At 37.0% G+C, this 23,890-nt stretch overlaps 1 protein-coding gene across 11 annotated transcripts in view; it reads left to right on the top strand.

Moving 5' to 3' along the window:
- The window catches only part of LOC105468968 (titin), a 272,665-nt gene that overhangs the window by 46,150 nt on the left and 202,625 nt on the right, over positions 1-23,890 (top strand). For 10 of the 11 annotated variants that reach the window (XM_071073842.1, XM_071073841.1, XM_071073840.1 and 7 more), the window contains exons 44-47: positions 2,436-2,624; positions 8,331-8,387; positions 19,569-22,349; positions 23,133-23,411. In XM_071073842.1, the coding sequence (XP_070929943.1) occupies positions 2,436-2,624; positions 8,331-8,387; positions 19,569-22,349; positions 23,133-23,411 (3,306 nt within the window). Of the gene's footprint in view, positions 1-2,435; positions 2,625-8,330; positions 8,388-9,476; positions 17,878-19,568; positions 22,350-23,132; positions 23,412-23,890 lie in introns of those variants that run through there. The other variant, XM_011772102.3, reaches the window with a different exon arrangement.

Here is a 23,890-nt window from a genome sequence, read left to right as displayed (position 1 = left end):
AAATAAGTAGGATCATCGAACACAGTGGCATCTTATGATGAGAAAACAACATCTCCAAGTCATCAAAACTTGCAATAATGCGTCGTGTGCTAGAATCGAGTGGTTTAAGTACAGTTGGTTTAAGTGATATCATGAGCAGGTGAGAAGGCTGGATAATACGGCAAAGCCCATGCTAAAGTTTTTGATATTCTTTGCTGAAGATTTTGGAATTGATCTTGTTTACATTTAGGAGACACTGAAGGATTTTTAAGCCCCCAGGTACCATGATCAGGTTTGCTTTTTAGAAACGATACTGTGATAGGGAAAGAAGGAATGGACAGATGTGGGAGGCAAGACTGGCAGTCAGGAACTCGGGAGAGGTTATTACAATAGGCCTGGAGAGTATGGACTAGGACTTCAGCCAGAGGAGGCAGGAGAGAGAAGGGAGGGATTGTAGAAGTAGTAATATGGGAGAAGAATGGCCTCAAAGAAGCCGCAAGAGGCTTATGACTAACGCAGATCATGGCATCACAGCCACAAGCACCAAGTCCACTACCACGAAAGGTTTCACCTGTTAACTCACTTACTGCGTGCAGTTCTCGTCCAGTGGCAGTTCATGTGTATCCTGATGCCTCATTCAGCTCACCAAAGGAAGAAGCTGTCAGTAGAAATAAGCAGAGAACCTTGTAAGAGGATGTACCAAACTATTCCCTTCCCTTGCCATTGATGATCACACACACACACACACACACACACACACACACCTTCACACAAACGAAATAGGGGTGGTGTTTCATGTTATATCACATGGACCTGTTTTTTGGCATGTTATTGAAGACACTTTTGCTTCCATCTGTGATGTTAGACATTCTTGCTGTAATGACTGACTTGTGCCAGTGGCTTATAAAGCCATTTCATGTGTGTTGTATCATTTAATTCTCACAGCAATTATACGCAATGAATAGCCCATAAATCATTATGCATGCCATTTTACAAATGAAAAGACTAATCCAGAAAGCTTAAACGACATTTCCAAGGTCACACAGCTGACAAGTTGTAGTGTCAATATTTCATTTTCTTTCTTTTTTTTTTTTTTTTTTTTTGACGGAGTCTTGCTCTGTCGCCCAGGCTGGAGTGCAGTGGCAAGATCTTGGCTCACTGCAACCTCCCCATCCTGGGTTCAAGCGATTCTCCTGCGTGAGCCTCCTGAGTAGCTGGGATTATAGGCATGCACCACCACGCCTGGCTAATTTTTGTATTTTCGGTAGAGACAAGGTTTCACCATATTGGTCAGGCTGGTCTCGAACTCCTGACCTTGTGATCTGCCCACCTCAGTCTCCCAAAGTGCTGGGATTACAGGCGTGAACCACCACACCTGGGCAGGATTTCATTTTCTACTTTACCTTGCTATCTAAGGAACTGAACAGATTTGTTACTGTAAGAGGAGAACCTGCCATTTATACACAACTACCATCATGGGAAGGGCAGTAAATTTTATAGCAAGTATTGGCATTAAAATGCAGACAAATGCTAGATGATTGGACTATGAGAAGATCATCTTGGATGGTATTGAGACAAAGAAGAGGTATAGTGACTATGCTCCAAAAACAAGATGGCTTTGATTTTGGCTATTCAAACAATTAACTAAAATTAAAGCGCATATCACCTCCAATTATTACAACACAATAACATGCTACTTTACCTGTAATTTGGGTTTTTACTTTCTATTATTTTAAGATGGTTCAAATCCTTATATAGAAATAGCTAGCTTTATTATAATGTCTTATAACTGCCACTCTGTAAAGAGTCAAATGTATCTAACATGCTCAAATACCATAAATCACCCTCTTTATTTAAAAAATTATTTTCTGTACAATTATTTTTTGCCATATATACTGCATACTGAAACCTTTTGCTCATCAGTAACAAAGACAGAGATTTTTTTTTTCTACAGCCTTCAAAGTTATCTATTTTAGACTTTTCATATCTTGATCTTCTCAGCTCTCTTTTTGATTGATCTTTCTGCAAACCAAAAGTGGAGATTTTTCTCACTTCCTGTCCCAGAAGGCAACTACAAGCCCAGATCAAACCTTTCACGATGACTGTTCTCAGGATTGTCTTTTCCTCAAAGTGGCTGAATATGTCAAAATCTTGTCCCTGCTTCTGCTGTATGACATGCAAATGTCTAAAGAGAATGTAACTGAAATTCTATCATTTTAAACATTACAACCAGTTCAACCATAGGACAAGCTATATTTTTCTATCATCATACTTCCTTCTTGAAGATGAAAGGAAATCATTTAATAATAGTAGATATGGCATGCCCAGAGAAAAGTATCATGTTATTAAGTCAAATATGAAATGTAGGCACTAGTATTATTAACATAGTGTTTGCAGGTAAATTTCAAAAATCCACTCGTTTTTGTGGTTGAAGTATCTCTTCTTTTTTGTTGTAGATCTAAAAGTGTCTTGGTACAGCAAAGACAAGAAAATCAAGCCATCTCGGTTCTTTAGAATGACTCAATTTGAAGACACTTACCAACTGGAAATTGCCGAAGCTTATCCAGAAGATGAAGGAACTTACACGTTTGTTGCTAGTAATGCTGTAGGCCAAGTGTCAAGCACAGCCAACCTAAGTCTGGAAGGTAAAGTAAAACAAATTTCAGAACCCCATTTAAATATAGATCGAATCTTACAATGTCTGTAACAATTACTCAAGAGTTCATGTAAATCATCGTTGTTCCTACCATTCTCTTCTAATTCAACTAATTATTTCCATGTTATATGCCATGTTCTCGTTTCTCCTTTACCACTTTTCATTGTGAATCATAGACCATCATGTTTCATTTGGCCCCGCTTTTTCTCTGTAACAATTTGTAATGTATTGCTGCTGTCACCAGCTGTCATGCTTCCTGATCAGCATGAATCAGAAGGGGGCAAAATATGCTGAAGAAATAGGTAGATTTGTTTTCTCAATTGGCTAACATAAAAATTATATTTTAAAAACATCTAAGAGTGTTATCCTCCTACCGTGCTGACACAATTTTGATTTCACAAAAGCTAGACCATTTCAGGTCTGTACACCAGCGAGTTATATTCACCCTCCTTTCAAGAATGTCTGAGTGTTAAGGAGTGCAGTCCTAAAGTGGTTTAACATTTCTGTGAGTTAGGGCTCTTAAATTGTAATCAGAAACACTTCCTCAGTAACACGGGGACTTTGATTCAAACGAGGATAGCATTTTTATATAGTGGGACTATTTTTCCTGAGCAAATACAGTCTATGCAGTATTAAGTACATACAAATACACAAAGATTTAGAGAAACTTCTATTTTTTTCTAAACTTTATGCATTAACTGTAACTAGATGTTTGTTAAATAATGAATTTAAAGTGGTTTATAAAATAAAAAAGTTGACTTTACAACCAGAGGAAGAAAGAAAAGAATACCTGAACCCTGGTGGATACTCCACTATTGCCTTCATGAACAATGTAGTGAAGTTCCTTAGTCCATTCATGTCTCAGCTTGCTTCTCTGGGAAATGGAAGGGAACTTGTGTGACTTTGAATCAGTAGTGATATACAAGGACAAGGCATTAGGATTGGACTGAATTCTAGTCCATTATTGGAATTTGTGACAAATCTGTAGACAACTCCAAATAAGTTCTGGTTTCAATGCAAGGTAAGACATTAAAAATTGGTATGCTTCTTTTCAGGATTTAGCAAATTTGAAGAACATACATCAAACTCCCAATGGCATGTCTCTTTATCAGTTTCATTTAAGAAGGAGCCCCTTGGCCAAAAGCCCAGCTTCATCCAGCCTCTGTCAAGCCTCAGGGTGCACAGCGGGGAGACAGTCAGATTTCATGCGAGGGTTTCTGGCATTCCCAAGCCAGAAATCCAATGGTTTCGTAACCAGGAGCTAATTCTACCAACAAAAGATGTAGTTTTCCATTTTGAGGAGTCCACAGGCATGGCTTTAATGCTTATAGTTGATGCTTACTCAGAGCATGCTGGGCAGTACTCTTGCAAAGCAACCAATAGTGCTGGGGAAGCCACTTGTGCAGCTACACTCACAGTGACTCCAACAGGTAAAGCCCATCTTGCTTCAAGGACTTTGATTTGCTGTATACCTCTCAGTCCCACTGTTACTAATGAGAGTCTCTGTTGTTTGTTTTATTGCATACTGTGGTCAGTCCATAACTTACTAATAAAATAACATGCAATAACTTCCCCTAGGTCCTCAATTATGGGTTAACCTACACACTTTAAATTTCACTGGAGTATCTGTTCTATGCCCCAGAGAACCAGTAATGATTTTATTAGGCACCATCTTTGCCTGGCTTCTTTACTCTTCTAAGCAACATTGTATCATTGCATCATTAAATTATCTATTTGCTGAGTATTACTTATAAAGCATACAGTGGACGGAGAGCAAATGCTACCCCAAATATATTCAGCTAGAGTGAGAGAGAGAAAGAGAGACCGGGTCACTTTGGATAGCTGAAATGACAACAGAAAGAAGGAACCAGATACTGTATGGCATCCGCATGAGCCTTCATCAACCATTCATCCTGGAATCACTGGGAATGAATTTTCTTTTGTGTGATGCTGACATCTAGATCATATTGCATCTGGCATGCGCTTCCAAGTGACAATTATGTCTTTCATCTTCATCTTCCATGCCATTTTGTGTTACTAACATAGGCAAGTGACAAAGCTTAGATCTTAATATTCTTTTCTTTTTCTTGTCACTTGATTATACAGTGCAAGCCCTAGATAGGCAAAGTTCTGGGAAAGATGTAAGAGAGTCCACCAAGTCCCAGGCAGTGGCAGATTCCTCTTTCACAAAGGAGGACAGCAAAATATCTCAAAAGGATATTAAGTCATATCAAGGATCATCATATGAATATGAAGTGCAGGTTTTTGAAAGTGTATCTCAAAGTTCCATCCACACAGCTGCATCCATTCAAGATATACAGTTGCGCCATACTGCATCCCTTTCAGAAATTGCAGAAAGCACTGAGCTATCTAAGGAATGTGCCGAAGAGTCCATGGGTGAGGCGCCCAAGATTCTCCTGCATCTTCAGGACATCACTGTAAAGTGTGGTGATACGGCTCAATTCCTGTGTGTTTTAAAAGACGATTCTTTCATTGATGTAACCTGGACTCATGAAGGTGCAAAGATAGAGGAATCCGAGAGACTGAAGCAATCACAAAATGGAAATATTCAGTTTCTTACCATATGTAAAGTTCAGCTGGCAGACCAAGGACTATACAGCTGCATTGTACACAATGACTGTGGAGAGAGGACAACATCAGCAGTACTAAGTGTAGAAGGTGGTTAATTGATTTTTAGCTATGACTTGCTTCATTTCATCCTCATTGCTTTATGCAGCTTTTCTGCCGTGCAAATGCAATCAATGAATATATTAATTAGAATATATCTAAACTAGCACCATATTCATAAATGACTTCTGAAAGTCAGCCAAGTCAATGACCATAATTATCCTGAAAATTTAACTTGCCAGTCTAGATTCAGAAAGTTTAATTTTTAAACGTAGATTCAAGAAGCAAAGGCTTATTTCCTATATGCTGCATTTTCTAATATTTACCAATGCGCCACCAAGAAAGTGTAGCAAAGTTAAAATGTTGTAGTCTGAGAAGTATTTATTGGGTATTTATTATTGTGCTGGATACTGTGGTAAATTTCAGTTTAATTGTTTTAAAGTAAGAGGTTCAACAATTCTTATCTCCTCTTCATTTTCACATCTGGAGGTTCTAGTTGTTTACAAAGGGGCCATGAAAATAGAAAATTGGGACCAAGTACAGTGGCTCATGCCTGTAATCCCAGCGCTTTGGGAGGCCGAGGCAGCCAGATCACTTGAGGTCAGGAGTTCGAGACCAGTCAGGCTAATATGGTGAAACCCCATCTCTACTAAAAATACACAAATTAGCCAGGCATGTTGGTGCATTCCTGTAATCCCAACTACTCAGGAGGCTGAGGCAGGAGAATTGCTTGAACCCAGGAGGCAGTGGTTGCAATGAGCCAAAATAGGGTCACTGCACTCCAGCCTGGGCAACAGAGCTAGACTCCATCTCCAAAAAAGAAAAATAGAAAATTGGGTGCTGAAAATAACCTGGCTCTCTCTGGACCAAAATTAGAAGTCTCTAGATATTACTCCATAAATGATGCTGCTTTTACAGGCTTAAAATCCTCCTGGAATTGTAGAATTTTCTCATGGCAAGATCACAATTTTTGTCATTATTGGGCTTGATTCTCCATCATGTCTGGAAGAGCAGGAATAAACTTGTCTGGGCAAGTGATAACTTCTTCCTCTTATCGATGGTCTTTCCTTTTGGATATTAATGAAATGAGAAAAATATTTTTCAGGTGCTATAAGCCTGTGTTGTGTGCCTGTAGGCAAAACAGCTCCACTGAGTCTCATGGAAGGAAGGTGGTGGGAGAAGTTCAGGCATCTCCAGGGGTCTGTGGAAAGCTCTGGCCTCAAGTTCCTCCCTAATCCTGGCCATAGTGGTGTTAAGGATGAAAAAGGGGCAGTGCTATGGAGGTGCACAGTCATCTCTGCACAGAATTTTGAAACAGTGGCCTTTCTTCCTACCCAGTACAGAGAATATGGTTCGTTGATTCATATAATTTTTCTGCAACACCTGCTCACCAAAAGGAGGTCTTATTCTTTCTTAATGAGATTTTGTTCTAAAGCTCTATCTCATTCTGTCACCACAGCCTACAAAGGCAATATCTCAAGAACTGAGGTTTAGTTATGTAAATTAGATAGAAAATTCCACCAGCCAGAGAGTTGACCCTCAATTTCACTGCAGCTGCTGGCTAGCACAGTAATCACACAGAGTGACTATTTATTTGGAGGTGTTGTCTGCAAGTTTTGTAGGTGACAGTGTGACAACTTTTTCGGAAATGTAATTGGGAGTTGGCTGTCTTGTGAAGGTGGGAGAAATGTAGATTAGATCTCTTAACTCAGTTCCTAAAGAATCTAGTGCTATAGTGCAGTGTTTGACTTTCATATTCCCAGAATTGATTTGAGCTTGGCTCTTTTGCCCTAGGATCTCCAGTTCATTGAGTTCCAATGGATAATATTATTAAAGTGTGAAGCAAAATAATTTTTTTGAACATCCAACTGCCTTACTTGTACCTAAGAACGTTAAAAGATAAGATATTTTTAGGTGTTTGAAGAGTGAAAGATCAGGCACAGTTGTCTAATTATTTGACATAGGCCAGTCTTTATATATTCCTTTTTTATTTTGGCCTAATAAGTTCATATAGGCTACAGAGTTATCCACCAAGATCAAGCAGGAATGTCAAACCCCTGGAAGTCTGTCTGAATACAGTTCTTATGTGCATAATAAACATAGACATATCGTATATTAGTTTGATGACTAACATGCTGCCTTTCCTTCTCATCCTAATGACATTCCATCTTCTCCACATTCAGCATGTTTTTTAATCTTACAAACACAGCTAATTTATGCCTTTCCCTAACTTTATTCTTACCCAGCAAAAGAATCGCAAGCCAGAGCACTTACAAAAATTACTCTGGGTTCAGACACTAAAAGTATTAAAACACTCAAAGAGTCACAAATTAAAACAACCCCTGAAGTAAAAAGAGAATCGTCAAAGAAAACATCAAGTTTGTCATTAACTTCATGCCAAAAACCATAAGAAACTGAGAACAAGGGAATCAAGTCTACTGACAGGATACCACGTGGACTGAAGACAGAGTGATACGAGAGTCCCAGCCTTTCAGCTGCCCCAGAGATGATTGTGTCTAAAAACTGTGCATATTCCTTGTGTAATAAAAACAGTTTTGATAAGTCTTTGTTTTGTTCCTTAATATGTAATTGGACTTTGTATAGTTTAAAGTTTGAAAGGTGGTTCAAATCAAAGGAGTATTTACTAGCAGGAAAAACTGAGAATAGCCCTCTGCTAAAGTAGCAGTTTAGAAAATGCATGTTCTTTCTAAATGTGATTTCATCTCTTAGCAAGTGTTTAGTCAATAGGACATTTTTTTAGAAAATAATATTCCTTCAGTTTGTAGATTGCTTTCTGAATGCATGTAAAGGCATGGGGAATTATAGAACTAAAAGTGGAAATTTCATGAAGAACCTAAAATAAAAATGTTTTAAATCTTTCTGTCGACATTGCCATGTGTTTTATCAGCTCAATAGTTTGTTTGGCATGGACTTTTTGGTATATTTGGGGAATGCAGTTTTCTGTTATTATAATAAAAAGAAAATTTTAATCATATAAGTCATGAATTGATGCAGAAAGTATATGCAATTAATAACTAAAATCTCTTTATATGTTTTTCTATTTTAGCCCCTGAATCAATTTTGCATGAGAGGATTGAACAAGAGATTGAGATGGAAATGAAAGGTATTGTTATAATGGATGTGAGATTTAAGTAGAAATTCTAAGGGATTAATAGGATCCTTGAGTTGCCTTCTTTCTCTTAGTATTATTGAGAAAAAAAATGACATAGATGTACAAATATATCTCTTAGAGTATATATTACTATGTCGCATGCTTGGTTTAGAATGTTGATGGTTACATGCATTTCACAGTAATTTATCATAAGTTAATTTAAAATTTTGTATTTAAAATTTATCAGACATATTCAACTTTATGTTTGCAGTCATTTCCAAAAGTGTGTATTAGGAAAAGTTGTCATCTTAATGCATGAAATCATGAAGTAGAAGTTTGTTTTCAAAATCACAGTGAATTACATTGAACAATAGACAATAACCTAGCTGTCATTCTCAGAATGCAATGTCATGAATGAATTTTGATTGAAATGCTACTTTACTGAGGTTGTGTGAAAACATTACATTCCCATCTGGTTTACACTTCATGCACATACATCATTTTAACATTGATATGTCTCTTACACTGGCTTGCAGATAGCTGCCTTATGTGATCCTTATTGCCTGCTTTTCTTTGCATAACATTGTGATTTTATGGCTGTATTAGTTCGAATAAACGCCTTCTCATTTTATTTTAGCTAATTATTTATGGTTATAGTTCTTGCATATACTCTTTAAATAGTTAATTCTCAAAAAAATAATAATTTAATCTACAATCAAAAGAATCAGAAAGGGCGTTTATTCCACTCTCTGCAAGTCAGGTAAGATTTTCCACTTAGCCATCAAAAGAACAAAGTTTTCCTGCTCTCAAAACAAATATGCACAGGAACATGTTATTTTGAAATGCATTTTTGCTTGTTCAAGAAGAAATTTCAACAGTTTGAAGAAAAGACCAGACAACGAACGATTTTCGTGTCAGAATCTTTTAAACAGAGCATGGTGTTGCGTTTATTCGAACAAATATGGTGAGTGAATTTTTCTATGGATTTGTGAGATCTGTAGCATGCAATTTATTTCATTTCCTATTTTGCAATTTTATTTACTTTCAACTTTTTCAAATTCTATGGAAAATAGTAAAAGGTTTTATTTTTTTTTTTCCCAGAATTATTCTCCGAGGGGGAATCTGAACATTCAGAAAGGGATACTCGTGATGCCTTTTCAGATTCTGAAGACATAGACCACAGCTCCATGGCTGCTAAAAGATATGCAAGTAGAATATCATCTACAAGCTCCTGGCCTGAATATTTTAAGCCTTCTTTTACCCAAAAACTTATGTTTAAATATGTTTTAGAGGGTGAACCAGTTGTTTTTACATGTAGATTAATTGCCTGTCCAACTCCAGAAATGACTTGGTTTCATAACAGTCGGCCCATTCCAACAGGTCTTCGTCGGATTATAAAAGCTGAGAGTGATTTACACCATCACTCTTCCAGCTTAGAGATTAAAAGGGTCCAAGACAGAGATTCTGGAAGTTATAGATTACTAGCAATTAATAGTGAAGGGTCTGCTGAATCAACTGCATCATTGCTTGTTATCCAAAAAGGGCAAGATGAGAAATATTTAGAATTTCTGAAAAGAGCAGAACAGACACATGAAAATGTGGAGGCTTTAGCTGAAAGGGGAGAAGACAGGATAAAGGTTGACCTGAGGTTTACTGGCTCTCCCTTTAACAAAAAACAAGATGTGGAACAAAAGGGAATGGTGAGAACTATACATTTTAAGACAATGAGTTCTGCCAAGAAAACAGATTACATGTATGATGAAGAATATTTAGAAAGTAAATCTGACATAAGAGGATGGCTTAATGTAGGTGAAAGTTTTCTGGACAGGGAGACCCAAGTGAAGTTGCAACGTTTAAGGGAGGCTAGAAAAATGTTAATGGAGAAAAAGAAATTATCTCTTTTAGATACGTCTTCTGAAATAAGCTCAAGAATTTTGAGAAGTGAAGCTAGTGATAAAGATATTCTATTCTCTAGAGAGGACATGAAAATCAGATCTATGTCTGATCTAGCTGAAAGTTATAAGGTAAATAATTCAGCTGAGAGTATTGTGCAAAATCCACACGGCCTTTCTAATCAAATGGATCAAAATATAGAATCTGAGGAACTTCCCACAAGCTTTCAAACTATTGTTGATGAAGAAATTTTCCAGACTGAAATAAGAATGAGCCAAGAGTCATTGGCAAAAGAAAGTCTACCAAAAGACCATTTATATGGTGAAATTCTAGGAAGTGAAAATACCCAAGCAAGAGGACAGCTGGAAGAAATTATGGCCAGTACTACAGTTGGAGAGTCACCCACATATATCACTAATGTATGTGAGAAGGAGGAAGTATGTGAGACTCCTGAAAAGGTGTCTCAAGCTATTACACCACATGCCAGCGAATCTTTTGGTACACTTGTAAATGTTGAAGAAAGTGAAGAAATAGCTAGTGAAAGAATAAGAAAGGATGATGTAAGAGAATTACAACTCTCTGCTTCTACACAAATCGATGAATTCAAAACCGAACAGAAGGAGGAAAACATGAGATTTTTTGAAAATTCTTTTCGAAAACGCCCACAACGTTGCCCACCTTCATTTCTTCAAGAAATTGAATCTCAAGAAATTTATGAAGGTGACAGTTGTAATTTCGTGTGCCATTTTCAAGGATATCCTCAACCTATCGTGACGTGGTATAACAATGACATGCCAATCCCACGTAATCAAAACTTTATCATTCATTCTTTGGAAAACTATTCAATATTAACTCTTCCGTCTGTTCATCATCAGAATGAAGGTTCTATTACTTGTGTGCTATTTAACCAATATGGAACAGTAAAAACAACCGGTATGCTTAAAGTGAAAGCAAAACAAAAACATGATGTCAAAACACATAAAATCCCAGTGTTCCATGACTACTTTGATGAGGAAGAAGAGCTAGCATTGGTGTTTGACCAAGCAAAAGGCGCCCACCCATCTATGAGTCAAGAGGGCCAAACAAATCTTCACGTGTTAAAAACTAACCCACCAGTTCCTCCCTCTGGAGATACAGAATTGCTTTCCTTTCCTGTAGAAATCCAGGTAACAGCAGCTACTCCTATCCCAGAAGAGGATAAAGAGATGTTTCAAACTGAGGAGCTAGAACCTGAAGCAATGCCTCAAGATCAAGCTACTCAGTCACCAAAACATAAATTTGTATTTTTGTCTGATGTTACTAATGAGCCACCAAAAATGTTACAAGAAATGCCAAAGCATGCCAGGTGTAGAGAAGGGGATTCCATCATTCTTGAATGTTTAATATCTGGTGAGCCCCAGCCAGTTGTAACATGGTTTCAAAATGGAGTCCTTTTAAAGCAGAACCAGAAGTTTCAGTTTGAAGAAGTTAATTGTAGCCACCGATTATGTATTAAAGATGTTAGTTCTCAAGATTCTGGAAAATATAAATGTGTTGCTGAAAACAATTCAGGGACAGCTGAAAGTGTTTCAGATCTAACAGTGGAGCCTGTCACTTATAGGGAGAATAGTCAATATGAAAATATTGGTGAAATTTATGGAAAATATTCCAGAGATCAGCAAGTGCAAGTCCAGGGAGAATCTGTAAGGGCACATTTTTATGATTATCCAGCTGGTCCTTTTACTCCCTGGACAAATGTAAAAGAATATTCAGTAAGGGACTATTTTCAAAGCCTTGAGACCATTAAGCAGATAGACCAGAAAGACCAGGTGCGTTGCGTACCTTCTAGAGAAAAAATTCCCAGATTTGTGCGTGGTGCTTCAAGAACCATAAAAACCAACAAGCCCATCAGGGCTGAATTCATACAATGTCAGGCTGAAGGGAAAGAGAGACATGTAAGTGAAAAATCAAAGCTGCACCAAGCAGAGGGTACTGTTTATCCATTTGTTGATGATTTCAGTGATATCACTATTAAGAAAGATGTAGGAAACAATTTTGGAAAACTTGGTAGATCAGAAAAGGAAAATGTACAAGAATATGCCCAAAGTGACTATTTACCAAATATTCACTCTGAGAGAATTTCTGACAGTTACAATACAAAAGATTCATCTGCCGTTGCACATGAAGAATCCCTTGGTGAAGAGATACACTACCCGGGGGAAAAAGTGAAGCATAGAATTATCGAATTTGAAAAATTACATGTAGAAAAAAGAGTTCTAGAAAAAAGACCTACCAGAACATCATTCGTTAATCCTCCTCAAAAGAAGATTGATGACAAAGCCTTTTCATTAAAGCAAAGAGAATCAAGATCAAGTAATCTAAATGCAAATATGTGTCAGACAGAGAAAATGTCTCCAAATACTGAATCAAATTCATCTAACATTGCAATAAATTTAAAGCTGCTTTCCTCTCAAACTCATAAGGAATCTGAAACACAAGAAAGGGAACAACAGGAAAAAATAAGTCTTATAGATAAACCTGCAATTTCTAAAAGAGTTGAACATGAATCACCTATTACATTTGACTTAAAGCAGTTTCACACTCAAATAAAACACACAGATGTGAAATTCCAAGAATTAGATAGTAGTCAACCAGAAGAAGCTTATTTTAAAATCCAACATCCTGCTTCCGAAACAGCTGACACTGAGAACATTGTGTTTGATCTAAAACAAATGCATTCTCATATAGGAGATCCAGCTATGGAGTTCCAAGGGCAAGAAACTAGGGAACAGCAGGAAATATATTATAAAGAAAAAATTCCTAGCCCTGAAACATTACAACCTGATACACAGAGTATCTCTAAAAATGTGCAAAATAATGTATTTGCCAGTCAAGAAATTTCTTCCAGTCAGGAGCTTTCATATAGAACTATGGTGGAGAAAAGTAGTATTGATGAAAATTCCATTTCTTCAGAAAAAGAAGTCCGACATGTACAGGAACAAAACTTAGACATTTTAAAAACTGATCTTTCTCTTAAATCCTTTTCTGAAGAAATCTATAGTGAATCATGTGCCCTATTTCCAGCCTCATCTGCAGATATAGAAGAAACTGATCTTTCTGAGAAAAATTGTTCTCTAGAAAATGGAGACAGAAGTTTCATCTCACATTTGAAAAAAGCAGTAAGTGAGGAAAAGCCTTTAGAGGTTGGTGAAATGGAAGAAGAATGCACTCTAGAACCAGAGTTGGCATCATTTCCAAAGCAGGATGGTGGGGCACAGGAATATACAGATGCCACTTTGGAAGACCACAGAGGTGATATTCAGGAGGCTGACACACTCCATAGACAGCTCTCCCTGAGTCAGTGCTTCCCATTCTTGATGACTGAAGGAAAACAGAATCCAGGTGAACAAATAATTACAAACATTGATGCTTCTGGAGAAGAAAAATGTTATGAAGAAGTCCAAAATGAAACTTCTTTCTCCACTTTAGGAGAAATGATAGAAACTAGTTCTTCTCAAAATATTCCTAAATTAGATGAGGCACATACCACTGAGGTAGCGGAATCTGAGACCTCCCTAACACAATATTTACTTGCTGCTGGAAAGCGTGAGGTTCCTGAAACTAAAGACACCAGAGACCAGGCAAAGCTTGTCCAGAGTGAATCAATCACTTCAATGGAGGTGGAAGAAGTAACATTCAACACTGTGTACGAATACTACAACCAGAAACAGGAATCACTAGGTCGTCCATTTTCTCCTGAGTCTGACATTTCCATTGGTGTGGGAAGTACAACTAGTGAAGAAATATCTGAGTTAGATCAGTTTTATACCCCACCATCATCTGTTGAATATTTTGAATCTCCAAAGTCCCCTGACTTATATTTTAATCCTTCAGATGTAACTAAACAATCCTCAATATATTCAGGAGGTGAGACAGTTGAAAGATATTCCACACCTTTAGGGGAAGTTACTGAAAGATATTCAACACCTTCCGATGGTGAGATAGGAGAAAGATACTCTACACCCCCAGGGGAGACACTAGAGAGATACTCCACACCCCCAGGAGAGACTCTAGAGAGATACTCCACACCCCCAGGAGAGACTCTAGAGAGATACTCCACACCCCCAGGAGAGACTCTAGAGAGATATTCCACACCCCCAGGAGAGACTCTAGAGAGATATTCTATTCCTACTGGAGGACCAAACCCCACTGGTACGTTTAAAACATATCCGTCAAAAATAGAAAGGGAAGACAGTACACCAAATGAGCGTTTCTACACACCTACAGAAGAGAGAGGTTCAGCTGACGAAATATGGCGTTCCGATTCATTTGGCACACCCAATGAAGCCATTGAGCCAAAAGACAATGAAATGCCTCCATCTTTTATTGAACCTCTGACCAAAAGGAAGGTGTATGAAAACACAACACTAGGCTTCATTGTTGAAGTTGAAGGTCTTCCAGTTCCTAGTGTGAAGTGGTATCGAAATAAATCTTTACTAGAGCCAGATGAAAGAATCAAAATGGAAAGGGTGGGTAATGTATGTTCACTGGAAATTTCAAACATTCAAAAAGGAGAAGGGGGAGAGTACATGTGTCATGCTGTAAACATCATAGGGGAAGCAAAGAGCTTTGCAAATGTAGACATAATGTCCCAAGAAGAAAGAGTGGTGGCACTCCCACCTCCAGTAACACATCAGCATGTCATGGAGTTTGATTTGGAAAACACCACATCATCAAGAACACCTTCTCCTCAAGAAATTGTCCTGGAAGTTGAATTAAGTGAAAAAGACGTTAAAGAATTTGAGAAGCAGGTGAAAATAGTGACAGTTCCTGAATTTACTCCTGACCATAAAAGTATGATTGTGAGTCTAGATGTTCTTCCATTTAATTTTGTAGATCCAAATATGGATTCAAGGGAGGGAGAAAACAAAGAACTAAAAATTGATTTAGAAGTATTTGAAATGCCTCCTCGCTTTATAATGCCTATTTGTGATTTTAAAATTCCAGAAAATTCAGATGCTGTGTTCAAATGTTCAGTCATAGGCATCCCTACTCCCGAAGTTAAGTGGTATAAAGAATATATGTGTATTGAGCCAGATAACATTAAATATGTGATTAGCGAGGAGAAGGGAAGTCACACTCTTAAAATTAGAAATGTCTGTCTTTCTGATAGTGCAACATACAGGTGCAGAGCTGTGAATTGTGTAGGAGAGGCTATCTGTCGTGGATTCCTCACCTTGGGAGATTCCGAAATATTTGCTATGATAGCAAAGAAAAGCAAAGTGACTTTAAGCAGTTTGACAGAAGAATTGGTCTTAAAGAGCAACTACACAGACAGTTTTTTTGAATTTCAGGTGGTGGAAGGGCCTCCCAGGTTTATCAAAGGTATTTCTGACTGTTATGCACCAATAGGTACAGCAGCATATTTTCAGTGCTTAGTTCGTGGCTCTCCAAGACCCACGGTTTACTGGTACAAAGATGGGAAATTGGTCCAAGGAAGAAGGTTCAGTGTTGAGGAAAGTGGCACAGGGTTCCACAACCTGTTTATAACAAGCTTAGTAAAGAGTGATGAAGGAGAGTACAGGTGTGTAGCTACAAACAAATCAGGAATGGCTGAGACCTTTGCAGCACTCACCTTAACTTAAAATGTAATGTTTTAGTGCCTCAGTAATTATTAGAATTGATCTGAGTGCTTTCATATTTTCCAAATTGTATGGATCTAATAAACTTCCAAACAGGTCCACTATATTTGAATGCATTATCTTGGAGACCGCTGGAGAAATAATCTCTGTGTAGAAATCTCATCTTTGTAACACATGTAAATATTTTGTTATCTGAACTGTGGAATCATCACTTGAGTCACTCATGCTGTGTAACATCAAACACAATTAAATCTCTTCTTGGCTACCTAATTATTTGTACTTCTATTTACCCTCATGCCTCCTCCACAAAGTGTTTCAGTGGAATGGACTCTCTTTTAGCAGATAAACCATATATGCAAAAGTACAATGTAAACGTGGAGACCATATCAGATGACCACGCAGACAAATTGGTAAGGGCAAATCTCCTCTCTGTTCCCATTCTAAGTTATTTTTGGAATTGTAACCCCTTTGCATCCAAACCCATGTTGATGTACTTCGACTTAGAATAGGCAAAACAAACAATAAAAACCAGCTTCTCCCAATTGGCAACTAACTCTATAATCTGTTTGCCATTTCAATCTTAATATATTAACTTCATCTCTTTTAAAAATATTTTCATTATTAATATTCCTCTACATAAGTGCTTTAATTCTCACTGGCTTCAAGGGACCAATTGTGCTCTTTGTGCGCAGGATTCACCTAGACATTTGCAGAATAAGCAGATAAAGATCTTTCCACTTTTGGAGATACCTTATTTTTCTCAATTTTTGAGATGACATCAAGTGTAAAATGCAGCAATAATTTAGTATTGGCCTGGGGAAAAAAAGGGAAACTATCACATTGTGTTTACATATAGATTTTAAAACTGTATTCTGATTTCAGAATCTTTAAAATTAAAAAAAAACGTGGGATATTTTTAGAATTGAGTCAATATGGCAATTTGTATTTCAGATTATATATAAATAACAAGATATCAAGCTTTCCTATCAGTTTCACTGAATTTCATCTTTAAAACGAATATAGCTTAGTAAGCATTCAATTTTTATTATGATATTTATGTTTCTAAAGTAACTCTTTAATTTTGTCTTTTAAAATTAAAATAACAGTAAATTAACATACTCCTTAATATCTTACCTATATACTAACATGGACCTAAGTCTTCTCATATAAGACTCGACAAATATAAACAAATTCTGAAAATGAAGGGTAGGAACAAAAGACCTTAGAGACGATCATTCAACAATAGAGTTCTGTGTCATCCTAATAGTAATTATTCTTAATACAATTTAGAATAAACTTTAATTTTGTAACAAAGGACGAGAGAAAGAATACTACAATGAAAGATAAATTTTATCTCCCTCCACCTCTTAAATTACTTATTGTTACTAAATGGCTTATTTGTCACCTGCGTTCAGCAATACTTAAGTACCATGATCATGTTTAAAATACTAATTTTAATTTAATTTGAAATATAAACACTTTAATTTTCCAAAGAATTCATATCCAATTATGTTTATTAGGTTTCCTTCATCTATCAATCTTTATTCTCAACATGGGAATTCTCTAACAGCTATCCAAATTAAAGAAGCAACAGAGACAATGTATAGAAAGTAGGCAGAGCAGTCAGGTTTCCCATGCCTTCCTCACAAAAAAAAATTTGATTTATCTGTTTGAGCCACCATAACTCATCAGCATAGATATACTATTGTAGAACAATCATTCCTGTTCCAACCAGTGAGCATACAATATCTGTGATAATAATTATAGACATAATGTAATGTATCACATCACAAATTCCTGAAATAAAACTAATTCTATAGATTAGGAACTTAAGGATTTATTCTGTGCTTAGTCACGTAAATGCATGTTAAAATTAATGAGAAACTCAGATTGAAGCAAACATGACAAGCATGCTTTACTCAATCATCATACAGCACAGCAACAGTTCAAACCTTGTTTCTTTAAAAAAAAAAAAAAAAAGAAAGAAAGACAGAAACAGAAAAATGTTTTAATGTCCTACTGGATTTTAGGAAGAGCTGAAAAACACTTTTATTCATATAAGAAGGAGGGCTTTGTTTGATTTTGCTCATTAAAATTCTGTAATTCTGTTAGTTTCAAGTACAGTGAACTTGAGTATATGCAGAATAACAGTGACCGAATAAAGAAAAGTAAGCCTTGGCTTACTTTAATCGTCATAGATAATGAAATGGAATTTTTTATTTTCTGACTCAATGGTACATAACATAAAACCCTGAAATATTAGTTTCTCTGATTCTGGATAAAGAATTTATTGTATTGCAGATAGTTGAGTTTAGACAATTAATAGCTGCTACCACTACATGTAATTTTTTAAACTATGCCTTTCAAGTTTCAGCACGTTTGAATTTCATTTACTATCCTTTTTATGGCTAATAATACCATGGCTTGAAGGGAAAACATTTGAAAATATTTCAACATACTAGTGAGTAAGGGTATTTTAACTGTATTCACGTTCATTACCTTTACAGATATTTTGTGAGTTCAAGTGAAGGGAAAGGTAACATGAATTATATATTGTAGATTAAATGCAAAGTTAAGTGATCATCATTAATATGTAAAATTATCAATGGTTTTATGGTTTACTTAAAATAATAAATACCTGAATATGTATTCTGCATGCTATAGATGAGTTTCTCCAGTATTTTTATAGCCAGCAGATACTTGAGTCCTGACTTCTAATGCTTGTATGCTAGAACAGAAAGGAATTAAGGTGTAAGTCTATTTCATGTGATGCAAGTGAAGTCACCAAATAAAATCATAAAACTGCCTTTTGCTAAGGCAATAAAACTACTAATAACAGGCCTGTTCTACATCCCTAACAGGTTTAATAAAAAATCAAATTGTTTAAAATTACATGTCTTTCATCCTGTCATCCAGGATACTGTTTAAAGAGTGTCTGTTATGCACTGCTTTGTTTCTTGCTCAGTGGTTCTGTATAGGTTTTCTTATACAATAAAATACAAGGAACTTTTAATATTGGAGTTGTTTTCTCTTATTTTTGATTCTCTTATTTTCTTGGCTAATGCCTTACGTAAAGGCTTTGTTCAAGTAATATGGTGATTTACACAGGTGAAAGAAGGCCTGCATTTCTAGAAACTGAAAACAGTGGTTCTCTTACAAATCCAAATTAAACATTTCCTGTAGCCTCTTATTTTTAATAATGACTTTAGAGGCAGTAATTAGAACATCAATGTTTTATTTTGGAAATAATCAGTCTTTAACAAAGAAGATTACTCTTAAACTCAAGAAAACTCTAAATATAAATAACAATTCTGGATCTTTTTAGAAGTCGATTTAAATAATGCTGGATTATTATAACTAATCAGCAGTTTTTCAAACTTTAAAATTGGAATTATATCTCAAGAAAAACTCATGAGAGCATTTTTAAAACTTATGAACTCTAACACAGATGAAGTGGATCAAAAATTGCATTTGTACAGTATCTATAATTTTGTGTAATTTTTTATGTTAAGCTAAGAAAAATTTAGAAATGTGCTTTTTGATAAATTAATCTTGTAATAATCTAATCATTCCAGGAATAAAGCAGAAGAAGGCCATCAACTGGTATCTAATTCTTTGGTTTCTATTTTTTATTAAATAAAATTTTGTAGTAAAATAATAATCATTTTTCCCCATACAGAGTTTGCTAGTTCTTTTCTGTCTGCCGAGGAAGAAGAACTTCATAGCTCTGAACTTCATTTATCTAATATAAATGAAACACTTGAACTTTTGTCTGAACCTCCAGTTTACTCAACTAAATTTGATTCCAAAAAGGAAGGCGCTGTCCCAGTTTTCATCAAAGAAGTGTCAAGTGCTGATACAAGCATGGGGGATGTGGCTACACTGTCTGTAACTGTCATTGGCACCCCCAAACCTAAAATTCAGTGGTTCTTTAATGGAGTGCCATTAACCCCTTCTGCTGACTACAAATTTGTTTTTGACGGTGATGATCATAGCCTGATCATTCTGTTCACCACATTGGAGGATGAGGGAGAGTATACATGTATGGCTAGTAATGACTATGGACAAGCAATATGTAGTGCCTATCTAAAAATAAATTCCAAAGGAGAAGGTCACAAAGACACAGAAACAGAATCAGCAGTGGCAAAATCTCTGGAAAAGCTTGGAGGTCCTTGTCCTCCTCACTTCCTTAAGGAGTTAAAAGCAGTTCGCTGTGCTCAAGGACTTCCTGCCATCTTTGAGTACACAGTAGTTGGAGAGCCTGCCCCTACTGTTGCATGGTTCAAAGAAAACAAGCAGCTATGCACCAGTGTTTATTACACTATCATTCATAACCCTGATGGCTCTGGGACTTTCATTGTCAATGACCCTCAGAGGGAAGACAGTGGCCTCTATATCTGTAAAGCAGAGAATATGCTGGGTGAGTCCACCTGTGCAGCAGAACTTCTTGTGCTTCTGGAAGACACAGACATGACTGATACCCCCTGCAAAGCAAAGTCCACACCGGAGGCTCCTGAGGATTTTTCACAGACACCCTTAAAGGGTCCCGCAGTTGAAGCAGTTGACTCAGAGCAGGAAATTGCAACGTTTGTAAAAGACACCATTTTGCAAGCTTCTTTAATTACAGAAGAAAAGCAGCAACTATCTTATGAGCATATTGCTAAAGCCAATGAATTGAGCAGCCAGCTTCCTTTGGGAGCTCAGGAATTGCAATCCATTTTGAAGCAAGACAAGTCCACTCCTGAAAGCACCAGGGAACTTCTTTGCATCAATGGCAGTACTCACTTTCAGCCTCTCAAGGAACCCTCTCCCAACCTACAACTGCAGACTGTACAGTCCCAGAAAACCTTCTCCAAAGAAAGCATTCTAATGCTTGAAGAGCCTGAGACACAGGCGGTTCTATCAGAGACTGAGAAAATCTTCCCAAGTGCCATGTTCATAGAACAAATTAATTCATTAACAGTTGAGCCTCTGAAAACTGTATTAACTGAACCTGAAGGGAATTATCCACAGTCTTCAATAGAACCTCCGGTGCATTCTTATCTAACCTCTGTGGCTGAGGAAGTGCTTTTACCAAAAGAAAAGACAGTGTCTGATGCCAACAAAGACCAAAGAGTGACTCTTCAAAAGCAAGAGGCACAAAGTGCACTCATCTTGAGTCAGAGCTTAGCCGAGGGACACGTGGAGAGTCTCCAGAGTCCTGATGTCATGATCTCTCAGGTAAACTATGAGCCCCTAGTCCCTTCAGAACACTCATGCACAGAAGGAGCTGAAATTTTGATAGAAAGTGCAGATCCACTGGAAAATGCAGGGCAAGATTCTGCGGTCAGAATTGAGGAAGGCAAGTCCTTAAGATTTCCGCTAGCACTTGAAGAAAAGCAGGTACTGCTCAAAGAAGAGCATTCTGACAACGTGGTGATGCCCCCAGACCAAATCATTGAGTCTAAAAGAGAGCCTGTGGCGATAAAGAAAGTGCAGGAGGTACAGGGAAGGGACATTCTTTCTAAGGAAAGCTTGCTTTCTGGTATTCCAGAAGAACAGCGATTAAATCTGAAAATTCAAATCCGCAGGGCTTTGCAAGCAGCTGTGGCCAGTGAGCAGCCAGCTCTTTTCTCTGAGTGGCTAAGAAATATTGAAAAGGTGGAGGTCATGGCCGTAAACATCACCCAAGAGCCCAGACACATCATGTGCACGTACCTTGTTACTTCAGCGAAGTCTATAACAGAAGAAGTAACCATCATTATTGAAGATGTTGATCCTCAAATCACTAACCTGAAAATGGAACTTAAGGATGTTTTGTGTGCTATTATATATGAGGAAATAAGCATCCTAACAGCTGAGGGTCCTAGAATTCAGCAAGGAGCCAAAACAAGTTTGCAGGAAGAAATGGATTCTTTTTCAGGTTCACAGAAGGTTGAACCCATTACTGAACCAGAAGTTGAATCTAAATATCTTATCTCAACTGAAGAGGTCAGGTATTTTAACATGCAAAGTCAAGTTAAATATTTGGATGCCACAACTGTCACTAATGGGGTTGCTTCAGCTGTTGTCTCTGATGAGAAACAAGATGAGAGTCTGAAACCATCAGAGGAAAAAGAGGAGTCCTCCTCTGAAAGTGGTACTGAGGAGGTTGGTACAGTAAAGATACAGGAACCTGAGGGTGGCTTAATCAAAGAGGATGGCCCCGTGATACATACACCCTTAATGGACACTGTTTCTGAGGAAGGTGACATTGTACACCTCACAACATCCATAACAAATGCTAAAGAGGTGAATTGGTATTTTGAGAATAAACTGGTGCCTTCAGATGAAAAGTTCAAGTGTTTACAAGATCAAAATACGTATACGCTAGTCATCGACAAAGTAAATACCGAAGATCATCAAGGAGAGTATGTCTGTGAGGCCTTGAATGACAACGGAAAAACAGCAACTTCAGCCAAACTCACTGTAGTAAAAAGAGGTTGGATTTTAAGGATGAAATAGATCAAGTGTTAACATTCACTGGATTGTAATGATTTAGCTTGCACCACTTAAATTTTCACTTATCTGCCACTTCCAGAATGTAATTTATTTAGAGTAAGAATGAAATCACAGACATAATCATGGTTATGAACTCAGCTTTTCCCTTACTGCCCTGTTGGGTGCTATGCTATCATATCCATGGTACTACTTATGTTAAAAATGAATCATCTTTTCATATGTTTCATAATACCAATAGAGAAGCTTTTTAGTTTATTTTCATATGAGGATAACTTTCATAATATGTAATGAAAAGTATCAGTGAACACCTAGCCACTGTGAAATCACTAGTCTCGCCCTAGATTCAAAATAACCATGATTAGTTGTCTGTTTCTTCTTTCTATTTATTTTTTGCTGTTGTTTCACTTCATCACTTTATTTAGTATATCATGTTTCTTCACATGATTGTCAGTGTTACCATTCAGCATGGTATATTTAAAGAATATATCATGTTGTTATGCATGTAATCCAATAGCATCACATTTTTTTCACAATTCACTGCAGAGCAATGATTGAATATGTTTTTATTTAAAAAAAAGCTTATTGTCTTCTTTTGCCTTCAATGATCTTTCTCATTTTCCAGTCACTTGTCTTAAACTGCTGTAATCCATCTCACCAATTTCAACTGTTTTACTCCATTAACAGCAACAAAAGTTAGAAGAAAGAGAAAAATGTCATATGCCTGGTAAGGAGGCATGTTAATGGACTCTACTTCCCTTTGCAGCTGCCCCAGTGATCAGGAGGAGAATCGAACCCCTGGAAGTAGCACTGGGCCACCTAGCCAAATTCACCTGTGAGATCCAAAGTGCTCCCAATGTCCGGTTCCAGTGGTTTAAAGCTGGCCGAGAAATTTATGAGAGTGACAAGTGTTCTATTCGATCTTCAAAATATGTCTCCAGCCTTGAAATCCTAAGAACCCAGGTGGTTGACTGCGGCGAGTATACATGCAAAGCTTCCAATGAGTATGGCAGTGTCAGCTGTACAGCCACACTAACTGTGACAGGTAAATGCCATACATTGGCACAGATGTTGTCACTTCATTTCATATTGTTGTCCTTTTTGCTTTTTGTACATGTGTGGGAAATGCTTGTATTACCAACTGGAGAGACCAATAACCAAGACGGTAACATGGTAGGTAGGTATGCAGAGCCTATATGGGATAAGAAATCATTATTTACAGTCATATTTCCACCACTGACCAAAGAAAAAATAATTTATTATTTGAGAACAATGTTAAGTAATCAAATGAGCTCACCTTGGCCCTTCATATAAAACATATCAGGACAGTTTGGTGCTACTAAAAAGAAAAAAAAAAAGTCTCAATATATTTAAAAATTTTTAAATCAAATAACCAATTAAGAGCAGAATTACAAACTTAAAAAAGTCAATGTCTAGTCTAAAATTAAATCCTTATGTAAGACAGGGAACTAGTACAGGACTGAAAACTAGGATTCTCACTCTAGGCATTTTTACTAGTTTAAA

Source organism: Macaca nemestrina, chromosome 11 (genome assembly GCF_043159975.1).
Source record: "Macaca nemestrina isolate mMacNem1 chromosome 11, mMacNem.hap1, whole genome shotgun sequence".
Taxonomy (NCBI): domain Eukaryota; kingdom Metazoa; phylum Chordata; class Mammalia; order Primates; family Cercopithecidae; genus Macaca; species Macaca nemestrina.
Note: the sequence above shows the minus strand (reverse complement) of the source record. Positions and strands in the feature narration are given on the sequence as shown.